Source organism: Cyprinodon variegatus, unplaced genomic scaffold (assembly GCF_000732505.1).
Source record: "Cyprinodon variegatus isolate N-32 unplaced genomic scaffold, C_variegatus-1.0 Scaffold792, whole genome shotgun sequence".
In the NCBI taxonomy this organism is placed as follows: Eukaryota; Metazoa; Chordata; class Actinopteri; order Cyprinodontiformes; family Cyprinodontidae; genus Cyprinodon; species Cyprinodon variegatus.
Genome location: NW_015151245.1, coordinates 280,781 through 301,729, shown reverse-complemented (window position 1 = coordinate 301,729; position 20,949 = coordinate 280,781). Strand labels below are relative to the sequence as shown.

Here is a 20,949-nt window from a genome sequence, read left to right as displayed (position 1 = left end):
ATATATATATATATTTAAATAAATATATATATTTAAATAAATCAAATTGGTAGAAAACTAACCCTCCCCATCTTGCGTTATGGTGAAGGCAGCATCATGGTATGGGCTTCAGCACAAAAAGTAAAAATTGGGCACCAATTCAGCCTCTATTTGTTCCAATCGGGGATAAATAAATCTTAAAAGACATGACATCGCAATTAGAAAGGTAATTATGAAAAGTGCAGATCGAAAAATTTGCACCTTTTCTTTCCAGTTCACATCTGTGCAGTACGATTTGTTGGTCTATAACAAAAATCCCCGAATCCGACAGACATTTCAACAGAATACAATCCAGAAAAAAAAAAAAGGAAAGGGGTGTGAATATTTCTGACAGGCACACTAATCATACCAAGATCATAACAACACCAAGACCACTTCACCGGACATTCATTTATTAATCCACAATACAGAATATAATATATAGGTTTTTCTTTCTTTATAGAGAACACAAACTTTTCTTTTTTGAGATTAGGAGTCTCTTAAAGGCACAGATCAGGCAGCCAAATTAAAAACAAATTTAATGTAAAAAAAAAAAAAAAGAAAAAGAAAAAAAATATGGCACCCTCAAATAAAAACAAATGAAAACTAAGCTTCAATCATAACTCATGCTGCAGTATCATTCCAGATGCTACTCTTAGATGTTTACAGTGTCAAAAATTACAGTCCTGCATCTCCTGCATAGTCATTTCATTAAAGGCAATCAATGATTTGGAGCTGAAGAGCAATGCTGAAGAAAACTGGAGGTTTCTCATCTCCACAGCACCCAGGTCAGTGGTTAAGGCAGGACAGGAGGGAAATCAAGAATATATTGTACTGATAGATTAGACCTTTAGGGGCCTGAGGGCACTGAATAGATGGGGGAAGGCACAGGAAACAAGGGTCAGGGGCAGTAATGATCAGCTAACATGGAGGAACAGAGAAAATCAGCTCGTCCACTTCCGACGTCCACAAATATCAGACAAGCAGACTGAATGCAAACAATGGCTTCAGGACATGATGACATGATTCTAAAACGGAAGAGGGTGATGTTCATGATGCAGGCGTTTTCGTTTAGGGTGGTGAGCCGTGACCTTAGGTCAGAGGGTGCAGATTTAAACTGGTTCTGGGCTGCTTGGCGGGCGGTTCCATCTCTGACTTCTCCTCATCCACCTTCAGGGAGCTGGACTGCAGCATGATCTCTCCACTGTCTTCCTCGCTGTCCTCTTCATCATCATCTTCTTCTTCTTCTGACGAAGACATGCGGCAACGTGGCAGTAAGCACTGAACATCAGTGGAAGCTAAACACGTATCAGTGAGGTTTTCTTTACCTTTGTCCAGATCTGGAGAGTTTCTGCTCTTCACAGCGCTGGCAAACTGCAACAGACAACAGAGCAATAAAAAAAAAAAAAAAAAAAACTGATTTTTGTTTAAAGAAAATGTTTGTTTGAAGAAAACGTTGGAATTGCGCAGCTTGCACTGATGGATCGAAATGACAACTTACTTCTCCCATGACTGCTATGGGTGTCTCCCCTTTAGCCTTGGCCACCCGGTGCTCAATCAGGTAGTACATGTACTCGTCATACAGCAGGCGGATGAGGTGGAAGGAGCCAAAACTAGCAGCACTGCGTAGAGTCAGATCCCGGATCACCATAGAGCTGGTCGGGGCAGATTACGTACAAGATGTTGTTAGAGAATAAGAAGAAAAAAACAAACAGAACCACTAGCTTACATACAGGGACTAGAAAATCATCAGTCTCCCTTTTCATGCTTTACCAATTTGAGTTTAACTTGACTGCATTTAAGTGACTGAGCAATAGAAGCATTATTGAGATCACAATCAAAAAGAGGAGCTGCAGAAAGGCACAGCTTAGAGGGAAGAATCTGAGGATGGAAACCAAACCTTTAAATGTGCTTTAGAAAGATGATGAGTCATGGTAGACACAGAAAATGCTCTCACAGAGTAAAACAATAGTTTTGTTTTTCAAACATAGTACCCATGCTTCCATTCAGCTAAAATGTACATGTTTTTGCAAAATTTTAGAGTTTGTAAAAAGGAAATGTGAAATGTGCAGTGTTCTCATTTGGCTTGAAGTTGAATAATCAAGCGGCACAAAGCCCTCATACGTTGTCACACAGGGCTGTCTTAAACAGGAAGTAGAGGCTGCAATCTAGCACTGACCACAGATCAGTAATGGAGGAACGTTTTATTAAAAGTGTTGCTATTGGGCAAGTTGTTCTTGCTTTAAAATGTAAGTAACGGTGATGTTGCTTAAAGCAAAGTTTACGCATAATAGGAACATCCAGGAAGACGGCGACAGCAGCTCAATCAAGTGCAAGAGCTTGCCATTTTAAGATTTTCTGATGTGCTTTTCCAGAACACATCCTATCTAAGAAGACAGATGGTGGAGGAACCATCATGTTTTTTTGCAGGGAACTTTATGGTATGTAAGAATGGCAAAAAAAAAAGCCTGTTGGAGACTCAGGAAGGATAAATTAACATTTGTACACTGGAAAAAAATCTAAATCTAGATAAGTTATTTTTTCTTAAAATAAGTGCATTTGTTCTTGGATTGAGGAGGTAAAAAAAGAGACATTTTACTAATGGAACATGACAATTTCAATACTGCTATAACTTCAAATAAGAAAACACAATTGCATTGCCTTATTTTAAGTGCATATTATTTAATTTTCCTATTTTAAGAGTAAAAATACTCATTCCACTTGCAAACTATCTCATTTACCTACGGTACTCAAATTAAGGGTAAGTACACTTAATTTAAGATATTTTAACTTTTATCTAGATCATTTCTCCAGTGAAGAGACTTGAAGAGACTTTTCTGGTTCCCTCTGAATCCAATCTGACTGAAAAAGCCAAAGTAATAGCGTGTAGAATTCAAATTGGACTACATGTACAGATATCAGAGGCTTCATGTAGAAAGTGTTTCCCAAGGGGAGGGACATTCAGAAAAAAAAAAAATCTTCGAGCTGATTGGGTACCTGCCTCCTATGTCGAGATTTTAGTCAATCACAGCAGCAGTAGCAGCTTGATTGTTTTTTTTTTTTAACTAGCAGAGTTAACTGATGAATCAAACTCTTACAAAATCTGGTTGGGAGGAATGAGCAAACATTTTTCCCATTAACAAAGGCAAACATTGTGGCCTTAGCTTCTTTTTCAAAAAGAAATAGAAGATAATAGAGCTAAAACCAGTAGAGCCATGCTTGTTTTGCATTTCAGACTACATTTCACTAGTCTAAAACATTTAGGGTAATAGATTTGCTGGCTCCTGGCAAGATGTATTTTTGGGAGATTGTGAATTCTCAAATCTTGCGACAATCCATCTTGATTCCGAGGTAAGAAGATACACACCTCAGCATTTTAAATGTGCAGAGCAGGTAGAGACAAAACCACTGCAGAGTAGCAAATGTTGTTTGTTTGCATTATATAAAACCAAATTTAAATACCAACTTTAAGGTTGTAAAATTAAAAACATGAGACAAGGTCAAGAAGGGGCTGAATATTTTAGACTCTTTCCCCTGTAGTTCCTTACCTATAGAAGGACCAGTTGAGCAGAAAGACTTTGGCCGCCTTTGGCAGCGAGGCAGGGTTTTGCTCATAGGGCTTTAGGACCTGGGAGACGACCCCATCCAGCCAAGAAGCCCATTGCTCCAGGGAGTTCTGCTGCTGCAGAGTCGCTTTGAAGTCCTGCTCCAGCCTCTGGACCACGCGGTCTTCACACTGGCACACCCAGGATGCCTGCTCCTGAGACAGACATGGGCTCAGCATTTAGCCTGTCATCAGAGCCGCGCACAGACGGTGGCGGTAAAACTGACCTGCACGTTGGTGAAATCAACACGATTGAGGTCAGACAGCATTTGGTTGATCTGAGCCGAGTTCTGCAGGACAGCGCGAGCCGCCTGAGCCAGATGGTTCAGGCTGGTGTAGCGGCGTAATGTCTGCGAGAACGAGCCTACGCACACCACCTGAAAGAGGGCGGAGGGAGAAGAATGCAGCATAAACGCGTTTGGAGCTTATTTTACTGATGAGCTGTAAGCATGACTGAGCACTGAAAGAGTGTCAGGTTGCCCTTCTCAGTCTGGTGTAGGCCCGGGCTTTGACTAGACCACTCTAACAGATGAAGTGTTTAGTATAAAGGCAGTTCAAAGAAAATCCATTTCTCATGCATCTTTCTACCCATCATTCAAACAAATAAAAGAACATCTGACATGTTAACAAACGACTAAAATTAAACAGGAAACTGGGACCAACAACCCGATGAACAGGGTGCGATCAGTGTAGAAAAGTCTTCACACCTTTATGCGAACCATTTCCTCAGGGATGTTCATCATGGCGCCTGTCAGCCAGCTCTCCAGGCTCTTGGCAAAGTTACGGATGGCCTGAGTTAAGGCACCTAATGAAAGGAGGAGTTTTTTTGTTTATTGAGACAACAAAATAAAAAAGGAATCATAACTGCTCAAAATAGTAACATTTTATTACAAAACTTAACATGAGCAGCTCACACAGGCGGCTATTAAAACAACAATTCCAAACTACTGTCAAATTATTTCAAACCAGTAATATTAGATTGACTACCTTCTTAATTTAAATACAAACATCTGCAGCATTAGTACACCATTACTACTTGAAAGTGGGGCTTTGCCTACAGATGTTTTCTAACAACAGCTCACCAACTTACTAGGAATGGGTCTCAACACGTCTGGGATGAGGATCTCAACCAGAGTCTGGTAGAGCAGGTTGTCACACTCCCTCGTCCAGCGCAGCACCGGCTCGAACTTGCACAGAGCCACCAAACAGGACCTGGGCAGCCGTTTCTCAGACTCGTTGTGACTGATGGAGGGAAAAAGTCGCACGAAAGATGAGTGTGTTTATCTTCTCTGTTCTGTCAGTATGGCGTTACACACAAACAGATTCAAACTTCTACGTTTTTTTATAAGCTTAGACTTGATTTATCTTCCTGGGATTTTATGCGGCAGACCAATAAAAAGCCGTACACCATTATGAGGTAAAAGGTTAAATTCTTTTTCGCATATTTTCAGTGCTGTGGGTGTTTCTGGCTGTAATTTATCATAAATCTAATTGGATTGATTTAGATTTAAATAAATCAAAACACAGCAGACTTATTCCTTTGGTTACTTTTGAAATCAGGTGGTTACATTGGATTTCTCTTAAGGGTAATCAGATTAAGGCCCATCACACTTTTCAGAACGTTATTTTGTATTAGTACATTTCAGCATCACAGCAATGCACATTAAAACCAAAAGGTTAATGGAGACCCAGTTTAAAAGTCTTACAGATTGAGTGATTCAGCATCGTTGTTCTGGCTGAACCTCCAGAAGGATTTCCACAGCGTCTCAACCAGAGGAAACTGAAGGTTGATCATCACATCCAGAACAGCCTAAAACACCACCAGGGGGATGTGTTAAAATAATGTTTATGAACTTTAAGGTGAAAATAGATCGAAACAATCGAAAAGTTCTAATTGAGCAGACGCGTTTATTAAGGTTCCTACCTCACAGTGTTCCCTGTACAGAGCCTGAAAGGCCTTTAGGTGTTCAGCATGGATCCCATCTGGCAGGACTTGATCCAGCTGATCAATTTTCACAAATTCTGGCAACGGCTTAGCTGCTTCTGAAAAACACAAAATAAGACGCAATTGTTCATGATAGGTATGTATGTTAAAGAATATTATTACCAAAATGCCACAAGATGTCAACATCTGTAGCCTGTTGTGTAACCAACAGGCTTACAGCGTAATATACAGGTGCTGGTCATAAAATTAGAATATCATGAAAAAGTAGATTGATTTCAGTAATTCCATTTAAAAAGTGAAACTTGTATATTATATTCATACATTACATACAAACTCATATATTTCAGATGTTTATTTTGTTTAATTTTGATGATTACAAATGACAACAAATGAAAATCTCAAATTCATCATATCAGAAAATTAGAATATTACTGAAGACCAATAAAAACAAAGGATTTATAGAAATGTTGGCCAACTGAAAAGTATGAACATGAAAAGTATGAGCATGTACAGCACTCAGTATTTAGTTGGGCCTCCTTTGGCCTGTATTACTGCAGCAATGCGGCGTGGCATGGAGTCGATCAGTCTGTGGCACTGCTCAGGTGTTATGATAGCCCAGGTTGCTCTAATAGTGGCTTTTAGCTCTTCTGAATTGTTGGGTCTGGTGTATTGCATCTTCTTCTTCACAATACCCCATAGATTTTCTATGGGGTTAAGGTCAGGAGAGTTTGCTGGCCAATTAAGAACAGGGATACCATGGTCCTTCAACCAGGTACTGGTAGCTTTGGCACTGTGTGCAGGTGCCAAGTCCTGTTGGAAAATGAAATCTGCATCTCCAAAAAGTTGGTCAGCTGCAGGAAGCATGAAGTGCTCTAAAACTTCCTGGTATGTGGCTGCGTTGACCCTGGACCTCAGAAAACACAATGGACCAACACCAGCAGATGACATGGCACCCCAAACCATCACTGACTGTGGAAACTTTACACTGGACTTCAAGCAACGTGGATGAAGTGCCTCTCTTCTTTTCCTCCAGACTCTGGGACCTTGATTTCCAAAGGAAATGCAAAATTTACTTTCATCAGAGAACATGACTTTGGACCACTCACCAGCAGTCCAGTCCTGTTTCTCTTTAGCCCAGGCAAGACGCTTCTGACGCTGTCTGTGGTTCAAGAGTGGCTTGACACAAGGAATGCGACAGCAGAAACCCATGTCTTTCATACGTCTGTGTGTGGTGGTTCTTGAAGCACTCACTCCAGCTGCAGTCCACTCTTTGTGAATCTCCCCCACATTTTTGAATGGGTTTTGTTTCACAATCCTCTCCAGGGTGCGGTTATCTCTCTTGCTTGTACACTTTTTTCGACCACATCTTTTCCTTCCCTTCGCCTCTCTATTAATGTGCTTGGACACTGAGCTCTGTGAACAGCCAGCCTCTTTAGCGATGACCTTTTGTGTCTTGCCCTCCTTGTGCAAGGTGTCGATGGTCGTCTTTTGGACAACTGTCAAGTCAGCAGTCTTCCCCATGATTGTGTAGCCTATAGAACTAGACTGAAAGACCATTTAAAGGCTTTTGCAGGTGGTTTGAGTTAATTAGCTGATTAGAGTGTGGCACCAGGGGCCATCAATTTTGAACCTTTTCACAATATTCTAATTTTCTGATATGATGAATTTGAGATTTTCATTTGTTGTCATTTGTAATCATCAAAATTAAACAAAATAAACATCTGAAATATATGAGTTTGTATGTAATGTATGAATATAATATACAAGTTTCACTTTTTAAATGGAATTACTGAAATCAATCTACTTTTTCATGATATTCTAATTTTATGACCAGCACCTGTAATACAGTAACAAGCCAATTTTTTTTGGGGGGGGGGAATAACAAAAAACCCATAAAAATACAGAGTTCATGTTTTTTTCACCTAAGAACTGCTGATACTGCTGCACCTGGGCTGAAATATCAGAAAGCGCCGCCACCTGCTGCTGACCCGCCCCCCCTGATGTCCCATTGGCGATTCCCTGCATCTTCTGGAGTGGCTTTATCCTAGACAATGAGGGAAAAACACAGAAATAACACAAACAATATTACATAAAATGAGTAAAACTAAAAAAACTAGCAGCTAAAACACAGAAAAATTATTTGATATTTATTGGATTTGACAAAGCAACACTTGGTTGGTGTAGGTTGATGGCGCTTCCCAACTCCATCAACCGTTGTTTTACGCCTATCACAAAATCATACCCGACGCATCACCGTAAAACAAGTCTTTTGTGTAGTGTAAATTGTTTGCGAATGTGTATTAAGGCCTGAAGATTGACTAGGTCGTCCCAACAAATTAATATGCTTAATCTACATATTTCCACTGTAGGTCTTGGGTCCGTTTAGTTTCTTCAAGTCCAGTTTCTAATCATTAGCCTGCTACAGTTTTTTCTCCCTGGATTGATCTCCCTCCATCATCCCATAATCTCTGACCAGCCATTCTGTCCCTGAAGCAGAAAAATTCTGTCCAGAAATGGAGGACTTAAGGCCAGGTGTTCCACCAATACATCCCTCCAGGCTAAGCCTTTCATTGTCAGGTTGCACCCTCCAGGAAATAGGCCGACACAAAGAACAAGTTTTTAAACTTTTTAGTAAAAAATGAGTTTTATAATAATAATAATAATAAATGGTATTAATGGTCTTAGACATTTTCACAAAACATAGGGACTAAAGAGTGATTATTTTACTGGTGTGTTTTGTGTAAAAGTAAGATAAACTGGCTTCATTAGGAAATATTGAGATGTTTCATAGGGAAGTTTATTAGGAGGAACACTTTAAGCAGATCTTTGTAATCAATTCCTTAAATCTCTCGTTTCATTCCAATCGGATTAGTTTATGATACCTGACAAAGTCATAACTTGCATTAGGGATATCAGCATGTATTTTAGCTCCTCCAGCTCTTTAGATCATGATGCTCAATCTCAGACAGGTAAAAATGCAGCGCCTGGTGAAAAGTGGACACCTGTTTTTCTGGGAGAAAGGTTGCTGCCTCATGGCCATGTGCTGCTGCTCATCCATGAGTCGGAGCAGAGGGGAGCCTGATTTGATCCTCAGCCCATAGTAGTGGTACTTTGAGTTCCCCCTATAGAGAGATGTGAAAAGAAAAAATGATTTCTCTTTCCTAGATAACCGCTTCAACACAGTACAACTAGTTGTGTTTTTTATGTCCCTACCTGGTTCCTAGTCTTCGGGTGCGGAGGCCCATGAAGACAGACCTGATTAGTTTACCAAAGGATGCAGCATTAACAGGCTCTAGCTTCTGCTCCTGGCAGTGCAGGATGTAGTGGTAGTAGAGGGTGCAGCGGGGTAAACTCACCCCTTCTGCCCCTTCGTAGTTTTCCAATAACCACTGCACCTGAGGAAGGACAGCATGGAGATAAATGGACTGGTCTTTAATGTTAATGGGCCTTATTTCATCTTGTACTCACAGTAGCAGGTGGGGCACGAGAGTTAGGGCTGGAGTAACTCTGTCCTCCCCCACCTGTTGCTGCTGCACCTCCTCCTCCTAACATATACCCTCCTTGGAGGACATACCCCCCTCCTCCTGTGGCAGCAGCAGCAGCCCCTGTATTAACTCCTGCCGTTGCCATGGAAACCGACTGTGAAGCCACAGTGATGTCTGACTCAGAGGTGGGCGGGGTCTCGTAGAAGGCAGAGGAGGATGTGGGAGGGGTCTGGGAATAGAGGGGCGACTCGGAGAAAGGAAAGCTGTTTGAACGGCTGCAGGAAAGGAAAAAAAATACACATGTCAATGCTAAAATGTACCACTATGTGACACTTAACGTTACAGTCTTTGTGATGCACGTAAGTATATGTCTCTGTAATACATACATGGCGGATGTGGTAAAAGCTGCATCGTCTGCACCGTCCACGTACTGCACCGTGTCCGAATAAACCTGAATAATTAGGACAGAGCCTAAGTATTCATGTAGTGAACCGTTATATTCAAGGTTGATTTAGTGGATACTATGAAGCAACTGGCATTCAGCTAAGACACCATTGGCAACCCCAAGTAAGGTGAAAAAAAGTTAAAACAAAATAACCTTATTAAGTACATGCGCAGGCTACAAGAACAATAAGAAGAGTGCTGCAGTTCTGTGTTTCGACCACAGGTGGCAGCATCATTAGAAATCTCTGACATGCCTCTTGAGGTTTCTTTCTCTCCACTGTCGCTACAAGCATGCTTGGTGTGAGGAATTGCCTTCGAGGCAATGAGTCGATGGAATCAGCTGGTTTTCCTTAGAAAACTTTGAACCAATCTGACTGTATGATCTGGTTGAACTGTCTCTGTAAAGTGTCCTGACATGATAAGTGTTGTGAATTTGCGGTATATAAATATACACATTATTACACATACTCAAATACTGGACTTATGACAAGCAAAACCAACCTGACAAATGTTCCTATACCTTCACAGAGATGAAGTTAAGTGACGTCCAGTTTTTAGTATATAGTCATTATTTCAATCTGGACCCTCCATTTGCAGCTAAAGCAGCTTCCACTCTTCTAGGAGGGGTTTTGTAAGGTTTGGGAGTGTTTAGGGTAATCTATGACCATTATTGATAGAAAAAAAAAAAAAAATTATATTTTTTTTCTATTATATGCATCTTCAAAAGTATTGCAGCAGAGGCATAAAAAATATATATCCTTTCAGCAGAATGCATTAAACACAGATGTGGTATCATTTAGATAAACATAAGCTGCACTTTTCATAGATTAGGTAAGAAGTGGAACTGAGCAGCAGCTTAGTAAATTTGTATTCTGTATAAACATAATTTCAGCAATTTGGGTTTAGGATTAATATATTTTCGGGACATATTTAGTTTTAAGTTTAGTTTGGCTTATTATAATTTACTTTACAAAATGATATTGTTAAAACATTTGTAGTTTATCAAAGCAAAGAAAAAAATAACAAGAACCCTGAAGTCACAGAGTCTGTTAAAAGGATGAAACGTTTAGCTTTGTTCTAAATTAATTCTGTTGGCTTCAGTACACATTATTTGGATTAAGATTGCAAAAATAATAGACTTCAGATTTTTAAAAATAAAATCTTAAATAAACAAGCAATTAAAATAAAAATCTAATTCTGAATGCTGAATGTAAAGCAAATAATTTTAAACCTTTTAAACTTTCCTTTGCAAAGTAGGATGTTACATATTTAGCAGGAAAGCATCTCATGCATGTACCACTCTGTGTACTATGCAGTGTCTGCTTACCTCCTGGTTAATATGCTGCAGGCTGCTGATGTGGCCTGTCTGAATCCTTTTGGTTCCATGCGTCACTGCCTGCAACACTGACCTCTGTGGGAGAGGCAATACCAAACCCATCCGTTAAGGCAGGCTGCTGGATAATCACATCAATTTGTCACAACATGCTTTCTTCCTACCTGTGGTGGGCTCTGCACAGCTTGGACCACCTGAGTAGGGATGCTAGAAGCAGATGGGCTGGAGTCTGACAGACTGTCATTGGATTGAGCCGAGCCCTCTGAGAAAGAAACGAGTGATTTAGGAGGGAGGAATTATAGGAGAAACAGATTGAAGTCACAGCAAAGTTCATTACTCACGAAAAACTGCCTCAATATCATAATAACAGCTGCTGCAAAACATATTGAAATAAAAAAAAAATAAAATAAAAAAACCTGGGGCCCTCCGCAAAGCAAGCATGGGAGAGGAAAAGTGTGTCTGTCCATCTCTCCTTACATCCTTATATCTCACATGCAAAAGCACGGCCTTGAACAGCTAATCTCCCCAGATGGAGAGAAAAATCCCTCCATCTTGTAAACATGCAGATCAGATGAGAGAGGGAAATGAGAGGGATACATGTGGGATGAACGAAGGGAGAGGGGAAAACAAAGGGTGGAGAGCGGGCAGGGGAGAGGGCAATCACTTTTTTGTAACCTTCAGAACAAAACAGAGCACTTCCTAACCTGCGTCCCCTTCTTCTGAACATTCACGTTTGTTTCAAAACCCACAAATACGGCAAGGATTTAGCTTATGGAAAAGGTTAGCTGTGATGCTAAAGCCCATAACACATCTTTGCATTTTTAGGCTAGCTATTAATGGCAAATGCCTGGTTCCCTAAAGTCATGCAGCATGATAAGACTCACTGAACCATGCTGACAATCTGGAATGATGTTTCTGTCAGTACTTGTTGAAACTCAAATAGCATTGACGTTAATATAATAAAGAAAAACAAGTAATAATGTACTCCCTACACAAACACACACCCATATATAGTGAGGACTATGTGTTGACTCCCATTGACTTTCAGACAAAAAAAAAACACACAAAAAACAGTGCATACCTAACCCTGATCTTTACCTAAAGTCAGTTCACACATTAGTCCTAAATTCAACATTTATCAAAAACAAAGTGAGGACCAGCAAATGTGAAACAGGTTTTTTAGGGGCCAATGACAATCAGTTCAACCTATGTGCAATCTCTCCTGTCATGGTTCTTTTGATTACATTGTTCTATGTTAGCGTGCTCTTCTTTCCACTTTAAGAAATTTGTGTTTTGTATTTTCCTTTAGCCTTGTTTTTAGTTTTCTATTAATTTTGCCATCGCGGTTTTCCCACATTGGTTTGCTTATCCCTTGCCAGTTGTTTTCTAGTTCTGTCACCCTACATATTTTTTAGTGTTTTTAGCAGGTTTGGCATTTACTCATTATTTTATTAATTTTATTGTTTCAGTTTATTCCTCCCAGTGTTTATCTCAGTAAGATAAGTTCTCCATCATCCACAACCTTCTGGAAATCAGTCAATTCTCATCACCTGTACATTGGTTCTACCATTTGCACATGTTTTCTCTTCTACTTTTATTCATTATTGCACTATTCCTCTTGCCCTCAGTCAATTTGTGAAATCTAAAATAACTCCTAATAAGTTTCCAGTATCAGTCTGCATTATGGGTTAGAAGAAACAATCCTGACACTCCCTCCATTTGCATGATAACAAATTTCCCACAAGTCTAATTTAAAGCCAATAAATAAATAAACAATTTCAACTTTATCAACATTTTAAAGAAAACACTTCAACGCAAATGGAGGTGCAGCAACACATAACATAACATGTTATGTGTTGCTGCACCATAAAAAGGCATGGCTACTGAATACACCAATGAATTGATGAATTGGCAAATGCATGCATGTATTAGACTGCAAAGATACTAGCAAATAACTAAACTAACATCAGCCATTAAAAAAAAATAAAGATAGAAAGAAAATTAAAAATAATCTTATACATTGCTGGCTGATCTATTTGTAGCAACTGCTTGTTTTAAGTGAGGAAAATGGAACCTGACCCAGCCCTGTGGGCTTCTGAGTCTGGGTGAAAGTGCAGTGTTACCTGATACAAGCAGAAAAAGCCATCTAGGAATAGATGGGGCCTAAATTTAACATGTAGGACAAATCGGACCCTGTTATGGAGATCCATTTTTGTGGAGTTTGCACATATCAAAAAGGTTAGGAATCTATTAAATATGGTAACTATGTACACACATGCTGGTTATTGGTATAAAGAAAAAAGTTTAAAAACAGCCAAACTCATCTTAAGCTTCTCTTACAAGAATTGCAGTGCTAAAGGTGGCTGCATGTCAGAGTAGCTCGATACTTTGATTTTGATATGCTGTCTTTATCATAACTTCAATTCCTCTGTTTGTCAAACTTTAATATACGTTTTTCTTCTCTGGTGGAGGATGTTGTGCAACTGGAAGGATTTTTAGGACACTGGTTATTAAACATGACTAAAGCAACCAGTTTTTTTGTTCGCTTAATATTTTTTGTCTATTTCTACAGCCAGGAGCGGCTGATAAATTTAAAAACATGAAATAATATTTCAAATACATCCCCAGCTCCCAGGGGAGTTTAAATGGAGCGACCTAGCCAGAATATAGGGTATGCAGTATCAGTATTATCTACCTCACTGAAACATGGCAGCAGAATCGTATCCACAACACCACAGTCTTTGTGTTGGGATTTCTGACGACAACAACAAAAGGAATTTTAAGGCCAGCAAAAGCAAAGATGGCGGATTAGCAGTTCTCCAGACCAATGGATGAAGTTTGATTTCTGAAGCCATCATAGCAATGGTCCTAAAGAGTGAAGATTATGTATAGCAAATATCCGAATGGGTGCGTACATTTACTCCAACTGGAATGGGGACTAGAAAGAAAAACACCTCTTTTCTGGAATGGAATTTGTTTTTGATCAGACCAAATTGATTAAAACCTTTGGTGAGATTAGAGCTGGAACAATTAACCGGATTAATAGATTATTGAAATAAATGTCAAATAATTAGTAATTGACAAATCATTAATTGGAGTATAGAGACTCTAAAACATGCCTTTAGCCGACAGAGCGACCCAGTCAGAGCAGTAATTATACAAAGACTGTAATTAATTTAAGATGAAAATTTGTATTTCATCTGTCAATATGCTCTATCCAGAACTCCTCAAGTGGAAACGTTTGAGTTTCACCTCGTTTAATTTTGCAAGAAGTCTTCTTTAAGGAACTTTTGACTATCCGATTATTAACCTATTTATCAAAATATATAATATATATAGTAATATAAATGCCACATATATTGTGTGGCATCCCCCCCCATACAAACGTTTTCTTTTAAAGCAACTTCCAAAAGTCATATAAAGGGAATGAGGTGAATGTATCTACAATAGAAAACTAAATGAAAAAAGAAGTCTAGTTTCTGCTTTATGAATAAGAGCTTAATACTTCATGCTGATCAAACAATCAACCAACTGACGTTAAATAAACAGACTGGGTTTACCTAAGGGTCAAACAGAACAGGGAGCATAGAAATGAATGTGCTACTTAGTTTGTGTGACGTAATTAAACATCCGTCTTCTCCAGGTTACTCCCCATCCTCTCACCTGTAACAGTCACTATAATGTACTTGGTCGAAGGGCTCTGTCCATTGCTCTTCTGGATGTCCTGACCCATGTAGTGCTGTGTGGACGTAGCTGGCACCACTGCCTTCTGGCTCTGGGTGGGTGGCGCTTGTGAACAAAGTGCATCCTGTCCAGTTTTAGAGGCCACGGCTGCTTGGCTGGCCGATGAGATGCTTCCAGAGGCTGCCGGGATCTCCGACAGGAAGTGTGCAGTCTTGGCAGATGAGGGTGTGGTGGTAGCAGGTGTTGCTATGGTTACTGTGTTAGCCTGCTGAGCCTGAAGGTCCTCAGAGTATCCACAAGTCGCCATGGCAACCAATCATTTAAGGCACCAGTTCTGTGGATAAAAAGGATGCAGTGCTCGTTAAATAAAGCGTCAGAAACATACTCTGAAATACAGATTGCTTAATTATTTTATTATCTGTACTCTTAATGTTTTACATAAGTGGACCTTGTGTGGAACCATCTGTGTGGGTGTTCCTGTTTTGGAATCAGAGTGAGGTCCATTTTCCCCGATTAAACCATCAAACTGAGAACTGTTTGTACCAAAGTGATTTTTCTAGTCTCCACTTTCAAATGATTAAAAAGTTAGGCTTAGAAAAAGTGTGCAGCGAGTTTAAGTTGAAGTAAGTTTGGGCAAAGAAAGGGTTGGAAATGTCTGAAAATTGATGGAAGAATACGTGGTTCTCAGTATGTAACACAAGACGAGGGTGTGTTTGTGTGTGAGTACTTGTTTGTGTTACCTATTTAGGACTCTCTTATTGGGACTAAAGGCTGTTCCTAATGTGGCGGGTCCCCATTTTTTACTTTAGAGTACTGATAATGGTCAAGGTTAGGCATAAATACAGTAACTAAAGTCAATGTGAAGTCTTAATATGGATTGAATTGCACACTTGTGTGTGGGCGTGCTGGTGTGTGTTCACATGCAATATAAACCAGGAAAGGAAGTGGACTTTTGTCTAAGACCAAAGCAGTAAAGTAATGCCTTTTCCTGTTTTGGTCTGATATGTGAGAAGGATTAAATAGGAACATTATTAGTAAATGGCCTTTTCTACATTACATGAACAATATCTTAGATGAACTAAAACAACATGCACTTTAAAAGGAAAGAAACATGTTATGAATACAGCATAACCCAGATTTAAACTCATGCTAATAACTTAAACTGTCAGGCTGTTCTTTGGGCCATCCTACTTGGCCAAAAGCCAAGTATGGCAAGCACATTTATAATAAACCTGACAAAACATAGAGAAGGCTATGAAATAGTTATGTGGGCTTACACATTTCAATAGGTTGCAAAACTTTAGTTCAAGTAATATACATACATACAGAGAGTTGGATATGATGACGAGAGAATGCAGTCAGTTATGGACTGTAACATAAATCAAATTGAGACCAAGTAACGTTAAACATTATCTGTGGCCAGATGAAAACTGTATACAGGCCTTAGTGATATAGTATAGTGCAAATACAAATGCATAGGTCCTCTGCCGCTTTACATCTTCCATGAGCCGCCGTAATATGATCTTTTAGCTCTGCAGAGGGGCTTGTGTCTCATTTTATCTTGTGAGCAAATGTATAACTTAAATGATAATTTTTTTAGTTTTGATTTGTTTCATTAAGATCAATAAAATGGCAAAGGATGAGCATGATATTATTGTGTAATCTTCCTTTAAATGCTGTGGTAAAATATCTTAAAGTGGGAAATGTGTGTTTTTCTAGTTTTGTAAATTACCATTAGGGAAAGACATTACTACTTTAGAGAAGTAGTCTTAAAATACACTTTTCTTTTTAGGCCTATATCTGCATGACAGTAAAAAATATTTGAAAACATGTTTACATTATGTTCCCCATCCATGATAGTTTGTCTTTAATTAACCATCTCTACATTTTTAAACTCTGTAAATTATATCTGTGGGCGTTTAATTCAAAACAAAGAAATGGGAGGTATGACATCTTTTGTCATTTAAAGAATTAACCTTTGTGGTGGATAAAATAATAACTAAAGAAAATATTTGTACTCTGACTAACACACATAATTTGCAAGGAGATCGACTAGAGTTTGAAAACTTTATTTATATAGTTACCACTGTAATCTAGTTCATAAATCACTGGAGCCTCAGATGTGCCCTTAATATCTAAAAAAAAAAAAATATATATGCAAGTAGCTTAACCCTGAAAATATATTTATCAAAATAAAGATCTTTGATTTTATCAGTATGTATGCGTCAGAAGAATTATTTGACAAACGGCCTGCCATACTCTCCACTCCCTACAATCCCTTGATCATGTGGCACACCGTGCGCTCTCGAGTGACTTCAAGAACTCAATGTCACACCAAAAACTTTTTAAAAGTCGTAAAAAGATAGTTAAACACGCGCCTCTCTCGTTTTCAGAACCCGTACACTCTCGAAATGTGTGAGCAATGGACTTCCGTTGAAGATTAACGCAGCTGGACAGCCGCTTGATGAGCGAGAGTGATACGTAGCCTTTCTCGCAAGCGAGCCTATGTTGATTCATGACGTTAGAGGAACCTAGCTAACTACTGGCTTCCTATATAATCGCACAGACAACCATGCTAACCAATCACGTGTCGTTGCAGTTTCGTTGCAGTCTAAATTGTCAAAAAAAAAAAAAAAAACACACACACACGGACATTAGGACGGATGGTGCTAAGAAAAAAAGTACGATTGGGACTAGAAGCCAGCCGCCATCTTGTGCTCTTATCAAATATCTGACATCGCCATAACAACGGTCTGCGTTTGGAAAGAAGCTAGCAACCACTTTTCATCTCTCGACACGTTCGACCGATTTCACGTTTCCTCGTAAAACACACACGCAAACACATGTAATCAACACTTAAATTAATTTATCGCTTCTTAGATATTTTCACCTGTATTTCGCGGTGTTGTCCCGAACAGTCGGTAAAGTTTATTCCCTTTGATCCCGCTTGTTGTTGTTGACTCCCGTTGCTTGGCTCTTGTCGCCAGGACTACCGTGACTATGGCGCCTAGCCTTCACCGGGGCAACTGTTGCTACCCTCTGTATATTATACCGCCCCTCTTTAAAAGCTGATTGGCTTATGGGTGAAGTGGTTGTGACGTCAGTAAAATATTCGGTTGTTGATTGGTGGGAAGTTCATGTCTGTAACTTTCGCCGAGGCCTAATCCAAAAGCACCACTTGTGGGGCTGTAAATTGACTTTATTGCAAATTGCACAGACCTTCCACTTGTTAACTTGGAAATGATTAAGCGTAGTTGATAATTATATCGTTTTATCAATCAGGGTTGGTTCCAAGTTGTTACTTGGCATTATTTAATGCATGAATAATCACATTTTCACAATTCTGTTGCAATACTGAACGATATAAGACATTCTTCTCTCAGCACATTTACTAAAATTATATTAAAGCCAAGTAATAAGCCAGAGTAAAATCATGTAACAATTTGTGAAAGACAGTTTGTTTAGGTCACTCACCATAATTCAGAAACCATTTGGTGCTGAGCAGGGAGGTGTCTATGCTGCCCTAGTTACTTATACTAAACCAGTTTTTATCTTACTTGTATGCTGTTTCCATTTAGGGTGAGCTTTATTGCTTTGTGAAACACATAAGGAACCAGGATCTGAGGTACAGTGCCTTGCTGAAATATTCATACCCTCTAAATTTGTCTTTATGATGTCATCTTTAATTAATTTGAAGTCTTGTTTTTCTAGTGGTTGATATATTTGCATCAGGTAGATAATGTGAAATTATAAAAGTATTATAGTTTGAAAATAAAAAGAAGGGGATCTTGTCAGATCAGACCAAGATGGCAGTCTGCATACAAAACATTATGGCTGAATTATAGTAACGCAAATAATCCATCCATCTTCCGCTTATCCAGGGTTGGGTTGCAGGAATGGCTGACTAAGTAGGGAGGAACAGACTTCCCTTTCCCCAGTCACTCCCCTTACTCCTTCAAGGGAATCCCAAGGTGTTCCTAGGCCAGCTGACAAACATAGTCCCTCCAGCACATCCTGGGTCTTCTTCTGGTGGTACATGCCTCTTATCTACATGCATCTTAAACAGATGCCCAGGGAAGCTCAGCTGGATCTTCCTCACATGGAAAAGCAATCCCCCAAATAGCCAGGCTTCTCACCCTATCTTCAAGTGAGGACCCACACACCCTGCGGATTAAAATCATTTCCACCACTTGTATGCATGATCTCATTCTTTCGTTCAGGACTCAAACCTCCTTACCATAGATCAGGGTAGGAATATAGATTGACCGTTAAATCAGGAGCTTTGTCTTTTGACTCAGCTCTCTACTTACCATGATAGGCTGCAGAAGCAGCATCAGTTATTTTGCTTATCGATTTTTACAGCTGCATTTTTTTCCTGTCATTAACAAGACCCAGAGATCAGGGGCAAAGCTAGAAGGGGGGGCAGAGGTGGCCACCCCTACCATTTTTTTCCCTCTAATACAGATGGTAGCCGTATTAATACTCTGAAGGGGAATGTTAAAACTTATGAAACATTTATTTTTTTCATATATTAATAGCTACTTGGCAACAGAAACACTGTGGTTAATTATGCACATCAATATACAAACATTAAAGATGATAGATAGAGAATTCATGCTCTTTTCAGAACTAAATTTTGAATTATTTGAGGTAAAGATGAAATTATGTGCCTCTGCAAGTCATCGAGGAGTCTTCAGTGAAATCATAGATAAATAACTACTTTAATAATAACATAAAAATTCATTAAATGTGGAAAGTAGATTTAAATACCATTTTTTCAGAATGATTACTGATAAAAGTAGGTAATGGCAATGTAAAATGTTTTCTCCGCAGGACTCAAACATGAAAGAATTTTGTCCTCTGTACCGTTTATTTACACAGCATAGATGTTTAAATATATGCGTCTATTTGTTAGCAAAGGCTGCAGGAAAGTATAGTTTCTCTTTATTTAGAAAATATGGATGTTTTGCTCATTCCTGTTGGAACAGTGTAGATTGACCCCGTGGTTCTGGTGCCTTTCGGCCACCCTATTAGGATTTTATGGCTCCACCTCTGCCAGAGATACATAGGTTGCTCCACATGGGTCAGCACATCTTCCTCGACCCAGAGAGGGCACTCTATCCTTTTCCCGCTAGAGACCCTGGTCTGGAGACACTGCTCTTCATCCCAGCCACTTCACACTTGGATGTAAACCGCTGCAGGGAGAATTGTAGATCCTGACATGATGAAGCCAACAGGACCGCATCACCTGCAGAAAGCAGAGACATAAGTAAGGCAACCAAAACGGTTCCACTTAACAACTTTGCTGCCTCCATAAATGTTGTGAACAAAATCTTTGAGAAAAGACACGCTTGTAAAAAAAATCTTACCACAAACGAGTTGGATCAATCTCTGACACCGGTCATACAGGGACCTAGAAGTCCTTGGGGCCTGGTACCCCATACCCTTAGAGTACCCCCTACAGGATGGACCAAGGGACTTGGTGGAACGCCTTTTCAAAGTCCACAAAGCACATGTATACTGTTTGGGCAAACTTTCATGCACCCTCATGGGTTCTGCTGAGGGTGTAGAGCTGTTAAAGTGTTCCACAAACAGGACGAAAACCCCACTGCTCTTCCGTTCTTTAAGCTACATCATCAGTGAGAAACATTTCAGGTGACAAAATCATCCTGCTGAAATAAGTTTTGAAAACCAGAGCTAGTCAGAGTTCAAAGATTGATTTGTGGGGATACAATGCACAGAAACCCCGGAGAAAAACCTGTTAGAGACTTCAAACCAGATGTTTGCATGCCTTGCATACCCAATGGCCTAGACTGGCCATATGGTATGCAAGGCATATGTCCGATGGGCTGACACCCTTTTCTGGTGCAACCCAAGATTGTCATACGGTTATCAAAAATGTATTTATTATTAGTCATTTAATATATTATATTATATTTCTATATAATCTTATCACAGAAAGTTGTACCTCACCTCTGACAGATAGTATTCATACACTTATTTATTTATTTATTTTTTTAATTTCCTTTTTTTAACCAGGTAAACCTCGTTGAGATCTCATTTTCAAGGGGAACCAGGGCAGAGATCTGCAATACACTGCAACCTGGTTACAAAAAAAATCAATTACTACATATGCACAAAATATAAAACAATAAAAACAATTTAAAAGCAGTGGCACTGTTTCATAGAAGCTTGTTGTCTATCTTTAAGAACCGCACGAAATAAGTACAATGAAATAGCGTCTGATATCTTGAGCTCAGATTGGAGCTGATTCCAGGCTGTAGGAGCCAACACACTGAATGCTTTCTTTCCTTTATCAGTTCGAACACGAGGAACATGTATGTTGGTGTTAGTGCAAGGAGAGATTTATATATTAGGATCATCAAATGATTGTTTCTCCAAATACTTAAAGGAGGCCAATCAGCTTTTGCATACA

The 20,949-nt window shown here is 39.4% G+C and overlaps 1 protein-coding gene across 3 annotated transcripts; it reads right to left on the bottom strand.

Moving 5' to 3' along the window:
- Positions 1-39: 39 nt before the first annotated feature.
- On the bottom strand, positions 40-17,543 carry rfx1 (regulatory factor X1). 3 transcript variants are annotated; one of them, XM_015396372.1, is made up of 18 exons: positions 17,404-17,543; positions 14,493-14,847; positions 10,994-11,091; positions 10,824-10,907; positions 9,439-9,503; positions 9,036-9,327; positions 8,781-8,962; positions 8,570-8,689; positions 7,490-7,611; positions 5,547-5,665; positions 5,329-5,432; positions 4,713-4,864; positions 4,330-4,427; positions 3,850-3,999; positions 3,567-3,778; positions 1,520-1,673; positions 1,347-1,392; positions 40-1,265 (listed from the first exon to the last, which is right to left on the bottom strand). In XM_015396372.1, the coding sequence occupies exons 2-18, from the start codon at positions 14,818-14,820 to the stop codon at positions 1,111-1,113; spliced, it is 2,481 nt and encodes an 826-aa protein (XP_015251858.1). In that variant the 5' UTR covers positions 14,821-14,847; positions 17,404-17,543; the 3' UTR covers positions 40-1,110. The 3 variants fall into 3 exon arrangements, with proteins under 3 accessions (XP_015251858.1, XP_015251859.1, XP_015251857.1); XM_015396373.1 differs by having other exon boundaries at positions 40-1,262; XM_015396371.1 differs by having other exon boundaries at positions 40-1,392.
- Between the last annotated feature and the right edge of the window lie 3,406 nt (positions 17,544-20,949).

Coding starts and splice junctions, on each gene's coding strand:
- rfx1 (XM_015396371.1), bottom strand. CDS start 14,820: ATGGCGACTTGTGGATACTCTGAGGACCTTCAGGCTCAGCAGGCTAAC. Junction 9,504..10,823: donor TGCAGCATATTAACCAGGAG/GTAAGCAGACAC, acceptor CTAATTATTCAG/GTTTATTCGGACACGGTGCA. Junction 5,666..7,489: donor GCAGTATCAGCAGTTCTTAG/GTGAAAAAAACA, acceptor TGTGTTTTTCAG/AAGCAGCTAAGCCGTTGCCA.